We start from the raw sequence: 8403 nt of genomic DNA, 5'->3' as shown, positions 1-8403 counted from the left end.
CCAAATTCTGAGTCGCGCTTCTTTCTGCAGTTCTAATTATGCAGGATCTTGGAGTCGCTCTTCTACTCTTTACTGGCGATAGTTAAGAATTTGCTAGGAGGATGATGCTCTCATCGGACTCCACCATTATCACCATGACACTTCCGTATGAACACATTTTTTATTTTAATGAGGGCGTATATTTACAATAATAATATGGGCTAGATGAAGGCGTATTTCTTGTACAATAGTATTATGTTGTAGATGCGGGTGTAGGGATAATGATTATTCTGGTGACATTACGGTGGTTGGATGAGATCAGCATTCCTACCAGCAAATTTTGAGTGTCGCTAGTAATCACGGCTGTAATCTGGTATAGAAAGGCGACTGCCAGAAATAATATTCAGACTGCAGGAAAAAAAGAAGCCGCAACGCAGGGCCAGTACCTAGTTGAGACAACTCAGTATTAGCCCAAAAAGGAGTAAAGAAATTTCAAGCCGTTTTGCTAAGTACTTCAATTTGCTGCGACACGCATGCCCATCTGAGGATGTAAAAGAATCTGACTTGAATTGGGCTACTCTCTCGCTCCAAATTTCAAGGTATCTATGAATTAACTTGTGACAAATAAAAATGTTTTAGCGCCAAAGCAAAAAGAAATTTTGTTGTTAGCTAAACGAAAAGTTTGGATTTGAACGTGCGCCTGCATTAATATAAGATACGAAAGGGATTTGCTCTAGAAACTGGGCTAATTTTAACATGCTAATTAGAAATGGTCTTTGCTCGGCGTAAACTTAAATAAATCTAGCACACTTATAGATGAGATACTTAAATAGCGGCATTTTCATGTCACAAGCAGGGGCAAATACGACGGCAAGGTGCCGGTACAACAGTGAGGATCCTATCTTCCTCAATCTGAATCCTCTATCCAAAATTTGCACCCATATGTTTCTTAATTATAGAATATCGTCAGTGTCCATCCTCATTATTTACGTGCCTCTTCTGATTCATCTCAGGATCAGTTGCGTTTGACCTTTGAGTCCGTCTCGAACTAATCAGCACAACACCACTTTGAAATCCATGTTAGTTTCGCTTATTTTTCATTTTTCTCTTTCCGAACAACCTTCGATGCTAGTCTCTATAAGATTTGCTGCAACGATCGCAGTTGCCATTCTCGGCCAAGCCACTGTTGTGAAATGCTGGGATTCAACGCAGCTTAAAGTCATGAGTTTTAACCTTCGCACGTCGCTGGCGAATGACCCGTGTCCAAGTGGTTGCTGGGCGTTACGCAAGTTTCGAGCAGAGCAGCTCGTGGAGAGGTACGAGCCGGATTTTATTGGAACGCAAGAGGGCGCTCCTGATCAAATTGATTTTTTTATTCATCAACTTGGTTTCACGAGCACGGGTGAGTGTGCGGGAAACTGTGATGGCAATGAGCGCAACAGCATCTTTTACAAAACCGAGCGCTGGGATTTGTTGGAATCTTCGACCTTCGCATTGGTAAATAGATGTCAAACTACTTTTATTACGCTTGTATCAATTATGCTAATTGACGATTCTCTACTGTGTAATTTAAAAAGAGTGATACACCTAATGTAATTCCATCGAACTCATGGAACCTCCAATACTTGCGCGCCGCAGTCATTGCTCGTTTTCGAGACAAAGCTACGCACCAAGTTGTTTGCATGCTAAACACGCATTTCGACATATCCCGCGGTCACGATCAGTCTTCCAGTCTGGTAGCGAAGCTGTTAAGCGAGCATTGTGATGTGGCAGACACTATCATTCTTACTGGCGATCTAAATACTGGTCCTGAAAGCCCCGCCATTAAATACCTTTCGAATCAAGATTCGCTTAATGGAAGCTGCACGCCCGTTCCAATGTACGACACTCTTGCTGCCGCTGGCGTCGGAGGGCCGACCTGGGTTGGGTCTTCCTTTGGGAACATAACGGTGGACTATAAGTTCGATTATATCTTCTTACGCCCCGACGATCACACGTGCTTGCTCAACAGTCTGATTCTTGTTGACTTGTTTGATGGATTCTCGAGCTCGGATCACGCTGTTGTACAATCTGAGTTTAGCTTAGGAAAAGGGTGCACAAGCGACTTTCAAAAGGCTGAACCGCTCGTCAGTGTTTCTTGTCACGCCTATGACAACACAGCAAGATTCCTTTGATACATTAAAATTAAAAAAGAGGTTTTTTTCGATTGTACTATGTCTTAGGAAAGAGCTTTTAGCTTGTACTATGGCTTTGAAAAGAGCTTTTTGCAACTTACGCTGACATGAATATATACCAAACGACGGCTTGATACTTACTTCCCTTTCTACTTTTGTAATCATCGCAATCTCATTGACTTTTTATCAAGCACATGGTGATTCTGGCGAGCCAACATTTCGGCGTACTTGCCTTCAGCTGAAATAACATGCCTTTAACTAACACGAGGTCGCCAACGGTAAGTGAGCCGGCAGCAATTCCTTCGCACGCCATATACGTGATCGCCGTGAGACCAACACTACAAGTACCATTCTGCCCAGCATTGAGCATGGCTAAAGACGTTTGTATATTTTAAGTGCCGCTTTTTGATATCCTTGTAGCAATTTGTCGTAACGCGCTGCTTCATGTTCCTTATTGCTAAAATACGTGACTGTTTCATAATTTATTAATGAGTCAATAACCTTCGCTCCTCCTTCATTCTCAACACGATTCATCTCTCGACGAATTTCGTCACGCCATTGCGTAACTTAGCACTTTGATACTGTGTATGTAGTTAAAGTTCCGAGTGTTACACGTGCGTATGGAAGGCCAAAGCTTGTGTGGTCATGATCGTGCTCACTAGTCCTATTTCAAGCACCGTCGGTACCACACGAAACGCCAGTGCACGCAACACAAAGTCAATCGAACGCGAGCTACGGTCAATAATGCGAGAAAGCGCACCAGTTTTTGCTGGTCAAGGTGAAATTTAAATTTAAGATCCCAGTTGCAAATACAGCGTTGGCCAATTCCGACGATGCGCTGGCGCTGAACCTTGCTAAGCCATACCCGATCACCACTGCCAGCGGTGCAGCAACTTCGAATGAGCCTGTTAACGCCGTAGCAGTCTCACCCATAGCGTCCATAAGCTCCTTAAAAATAAAGGGCACCTGGATAGTCAGTGCCTTGGAGGCCACGACAAGGCCGGCAGATATGAACACCTTAAGCTTGATATCCTTGGCTTCCTTGGAGCTGCCGCTAGGCCAAAGGTGACTAAAATGAAATTATTTTAAAATTCCATGTGCTGAATCGGGTGAGTGTTTAAACCCGAGCGCCCTATTTGTTGTATCATGCTGTAGCGAAGCCTTCCTTTTGTCGTCGACCGCCGAAGACGTCGAGAAGCTACGCGCATGGTTAATTTTTGCAGGTGTCTTAAGCGATGCAAGGCGACAATGGGATGACCGTGGCGATGAATGTCTAACCTTGAGTCGCAAAAGCCGCGCAAAGACAATTTGCGGTTGTGAAGCACGGACATCATGTGAAAGTGATATGCTTTAGCTAACTAGAGTTTCTCATATTAAATGTACGCAAATATTTCGGGATGTAAGATGTAGTGACTGATAGATTGCCACCAAGATATTGACAGAAATGTTTTACCTTGATTGAATAGAATCACTCCTTTTTTATAAATTTAAGGTGAGAAGGAAAGTCCTTCTCACCTTATATAATAATCATAATAAGTAAAACCAACTGGCTCTACGAGGATCCATATTAGTCTTGGAAAATTGGCCGGTGTACCCGCATGACAAATGTAAGAAGAATTTTGCTTTGAAAGGTAACGAGAGGATGGCGAATTTCCCGCATTTTCTGGGCCTTGTACAACTAATACCTTTTACATTTAAAAAAAAAATCGCGCCAAAATGAGCAGTATCCATCATCACAGCTATGTGATCAGCACGTTCAGCAGCAAAATTTATGGTTGTGTGTACAGCTAAAGAGCAAAACGCACCCTACAGCTCTCTTCGACTGTTTCGTTGAAAGCTTCAAGCTTGGTTTCGCACTGCTTGTAACGGGGTGCCCAGTTACTAAATATTAGAGGACGTCATGCTGTTCACTCTGAACACAGATGAAGAACATGCGGCCACAGCCGAGTTGCTACAACATGAATTTGACGGGTCCAAGAAAAAGTGGCCTTGCTTCACCAGCAAGTCTAACAACACGCAGAGGTGTTGAAAGAACAGGGTGCTCACAGTTGGAGCTGTTGAGACAGCAGTATTTTCATGCTGCTAGCGGGCCGACGCATTTGCGTTGACCCGAAAGCTTGAGGATAGAAATCTCTGAGTTCAAGGCGGTATCAGGTAGATTTGGTGTCGAGTTCCTTCGCTTACCGCGCTCGTGATCAAGTCTCTTGTCAAATCATGGGGGGAGTGATCGAGTTTGTAAAATTTCGACTCTAGATTCGACACATGGGTCGGATCTAATTTTCCCTCCTCGGCCACAACCATTTTGTAGGATTTCCACGGTGGTCAACGTTTTCATGTGGAACGTATTCAAAACCACCGTGATGTGAAAGGGCAGCGAACGAGTTACCCTGTTCGCTGGCGCGGTTGCCCACCTTCACATGACAGCTGGGAGCCTCGTTTCCAGCTGATTGTTGACATTGAGAGCCTCGTCTGTCAGTATGACGAGACCCATCCGATCGATCAGAAGGTCCATCGAAAAACACGCGCCCCTGGCCCTTGTAAATCGATTGCAAAACGTCAATCGCATCGCGCATCTCGATAGAGATGTGAGCCCTTCCCCAGGGTGAAGAAAGGAAATAGACATCCCCTTTTGCTCGCTTCGTGTTGCTAACACAACACGGACAGGGATCACCCCACGTGAGGCATGGAAGTCCTGCCTCACGTGACAACCGTTGCAATTTTTCCCTTGCACCGGTTGGAGTATGTTTCTCAAACTTAACGCGAATCGCGTTAAGTCTTTGAAGCCAGGCTATGTATTTGATATTGCGAATGAACGCGCTCCAGGCTTGCATCAGCGAGAATTTATCTCGCTTATTGTGCCACAAAACATCGATGCTTAAGAAGAGCATCGAGATAAAAATCTTCCTCAGCGCGAAAGTTCTTCGCGCTGGGATCAAGGCCATGTAGTTTTGTCGCAATGAATAAGGATATTTGTTGTGACACGTAGTCTCTCCAGACAAGCTATTGATTATCTTTTCGGGCAAAAGCCACGGCTTCTTCCCAGGGGCAAGACGAAACATTTTAGTCTCTACGATCCTCTGAGTGGTACACACTGAAGCAAGGGTACCACAAGAACTTTAAGTACGATGACTTACGCCATCCTCAACACCACGCACAGAAAATGGTGCGGGTGACGAGACGAGAGACGGTGCTGGCGATAAGGAATCATCCTCATCGTCGGAACCAAACATGCTATAGCGAATGCTATAAGCACGTCTATCCGATTTTGAGCCCCCTCATTCGAAGGCTCATAGTCAGCCGCCTGACGATGATCAGGCGACTGTTCTGCTCTCCCCGAGTCGGCCATTTCGTCCGACTCGCATTCATAGTCGACCTCCAAAGAGGGGTCGCATTCACGTGGAGACTCACCACGTGCACTCACAACATCTAGTGTTGAGAAAGGAGATGATACTACGGCAGATGGAACGTCTGCCGCAAGAGACAATAATGCGTCGCCCGCGGCTGCATGTACCGCAGCCGAAGGCGTCGCACTATTCGCATACCGCATGGACTTGTGAACCATGCGATAAAATTAAAAATAATGGTTCTGACCAAATAACATCGTTTTCAATTAATTGGTCTTATAGTGACCACTCCATTCAGTGACATTCAGAGTAATTGTCGTTTAAGGGAGGTGTGATGTAATGGGGTGTAAAGTTACAAGAAATTACCTTTTAAAGGTTGTTAATTAATATATTATGTAAAATGTAGAGAATATCACTTTACGTGGTAGTATTTAGAAATCTTACCCATTGGTAGATAAAGGCTATTTTATCTATTTGCTTCGCGGTTCTGTCAGCACCGGACGCGCGCAAAGAGAGAGACCGATAAGACTTTATTACATGTTTGTATAAGTTTATAATTAAGTTAGTATTAAATAGGTAGAAACAGAAAAACTTAATTATGTTAAATACAGTTTACTTTTGACCCTTTTCAAAGCAAGTGTTTTAAGAGAGTCTTCCCCTTCACGTACTAGTGTACGTGATGTGACGTGAGGCACCACTCACTGAAGCAGTGCGAAGTGGACTTGTACTGAAGCAGTACAAGACGGCAGTGCCTCGTTACAAAACCCATTAGGTCTATAATACTAAGAGACTCTCTAAGTCTATAAGTCTTCCTCTGACTTCAAGAGCGAGGTAGCTCCGCTACACCTGGTACACTCGTAGTCAATCTACGCCTGAGTCTTTATACTACTAATTTCTCACTGAAATGGAAGGGATTCCGGAACTTTCAGAGGCGCAACGCGCAGCTTATGACAAGCTCAAAACGTTATTTGGGCTTCAACATGTGGAGTTCATTATCTCTCAGGAACCAGAGGTCATATATGTAAGGCTTGAAGCCTTCATGCGATATGAAGCCTCCCTGATCGGCCAGGTACAAGATCACTTAGCGGCATCTTTGCCAACCCGGTACATCTCTGTACCTGATTCAGAGCCGAAGGCTCGCCCTCTAGCTGTCAATGCGAAGACATTTGAGGGAAAGAGGGAGAAAATCTCTTTTGTTTTGGATTAAGCAGATGGAGATGTCCATTAATTCCGCCTTGTTCTTAACAGAACTGCAAAAGGTGGCTATGACCATTTCCAAACTCGGAGGTAGAGCGATGGAGTGGGCACTATCGTGCAGCACGTCCGTAAACGACGCTTTTCCTTCATGGGATTCGCTGAAAGAGCAAATGACCAGTATGTTTGGACCAGCACGGCTCCTAGCGACTCGATATGGTAAACGGATTCTAGAGGACTTTATCCAGGAGTTGAGAACTCTCATTGCATCTATGCATCAAGACCAGGTGCAACAAGCAATTGTTGTAACAATCTCTTATATGGGGGATCTCATTGAGGGCGTTGCCCGGACGGAATTATCTCAGTCTCATCCCCCTGGGTATCGACGTATTCCCGCACCGTACCAGATTTCTAATATAGGTCGGAATGGGTGCTCTTTCGAGCTTTACGCGTATCTCGCAGGGGACAGGCCGGACGTAAATGTTTCGTGCTTACGCACATATAACATCTACGGATGTTCTTATGCTGTTACACAGCTTGAAAAGCCTCTTTTCGTTCTCAACGAGGCTTAGATCCATGGGTTCCGGTCTATTAGACGGCTGAACGCCTCTTCTCGTTGGTCAACGAGGCTTAGATCCATGGGCTCCGGTCTATTAGACGGTACACATGTGCTTGAAGAGCTTGTTCGGTAAATAGGCGTGTTAACGCGAGCAGACTTAACGTTGAACTCAGCGCGTAGCGCTATGGCAACTGCCTCTTCAAAAGTAGCAGGATCGGGGCGTTCTACTGGGGAAGACCTAGGCTCTGTTGAACCTCTAGGAGGTGAGAGTAAACAGGACATAGCCCCAATTAACTCGGTGCGCAATGGCACGGGCGTGAGTACAAGCCTGGCTTGTTAGTCGCTCAAGCGACTGTGAAGGGCTTTGATAAGCTATTGTCAAATTTAATTGACTCAGGAGCGTCTTGCAATTATGCTCGACGTCTTTCCTTTGATAGGTGTCAACAATACGTTGAGTTGCTCAAAGCGCATGAAAGTGATACAATCACTATTTGCTTAGCGGCTGGGACTCGTTTCACTGTTCCTAAAGTTCCATTGAACTTAGGTATAAAGTTCTAGACTTTGACAGTATGGAACGCTGATTCGTCCTTGATTTGAATTCGATATATGATCTCATCCTTGGTATGGCCTGGCTTCAACGCCATGAACCATGTATCGATTGGAGGTCTAAGATCATTAGGCGCGCCACGCGCAATGTTCCTAGCAAAGTTTTGGAGAGTCATGAACCCACCTTTGCTAGGCAACAAAAGCGCTAATGGCGCGGATCATTGAATTAGTCTGTCAGTGTTAGACATTGGAATGTCTGGGTTAAAAGATCCAATGTCTAAAACATTAATTTTGAGCCCGACTCAGAAGAAGCAAGTGGAGCGCACGTACTCCGTCGAGTGACACTCGTTGTAATAACGATTTACTGAATGCTGCAAACATTGTTGGCCTAAGGCCGAGTCATAAAGGGTGTACTATCCCTGAGATACGTGGAGTGGCACGTCTAAGTTCACCGAGTGTGGTCGGCCGAGGTGGCACCATACTGAGTGTCAGTAGTGACACTATTGGCGGTTCGCCAGGACCTCAAGGGTGCAACATCCTAAGATACGTAGAATTCATGCTTTCATCACGTTATTTTTTTAAAAGTTCGGTTCAAGGTGACATCTCT

The 8403-nt window shown here is 44.9% G+C and overlaps 2 protein-coding genes across 2 annotated transcripts; one reads left to right on the top strand and one right to left on the bottom strand.

Annotated features, from left to right (window-relative positions):
* The first annotated feature begins 1100 nt into the window (after window positions 1-1100).
* On the top strand, window positions 1101-3628 carry CCR75_008751 (uncharacterized protein). Its single transcript, XM_067966801.1, has 2 exons — window positions 1101-1476; window positions 1557-3628. Exons 1-2 carry the CDS (start codon window positions 1105-1107, stop codon window positions 2151-2153), a joined length of 969 nt encoding a protein of 322 aa, XP_067822749.1. The 5' UTR covers window positions 1101-1104; the 3' UTR covers window positions 2154-3628.
* Window positions 2762-3484, bottom strand: CCR75_008752 (uncharacterized protein; the record flags this gene model as incomplete). Its single annotated transcript, XM_067966802.1, has 3 exons — window positions 2762-2885; window positions 2914-3222; window positions 3432-3484. The coding sequence occupies 3 exons, from the start codon at window positions 3482-3484 to the stop codon at window positions 2762-2764; spliced, it is 486 nt and encodes a 161-aa protein (XP_067822748.1).
* Window positions 3629-8403: the final 4775 nt, after the last annotated feature.

This window comes from Bremia lactucae, linkage group LG3 (genome assembly GCF_004359215.1).
Source record: "Bremia lactucae strain SF5 linkage group LG3, whole genome shotgun sequence".
Lineage (NCBI taxonomy): Eukaryota > Oomycota > Peronosporomycetes > Peronosporales > Peronosporaceae > Bremia > Bremia lactucae.
This window is presented reverse-complemented; position numbering and strand designations above follow the sequence as displayed.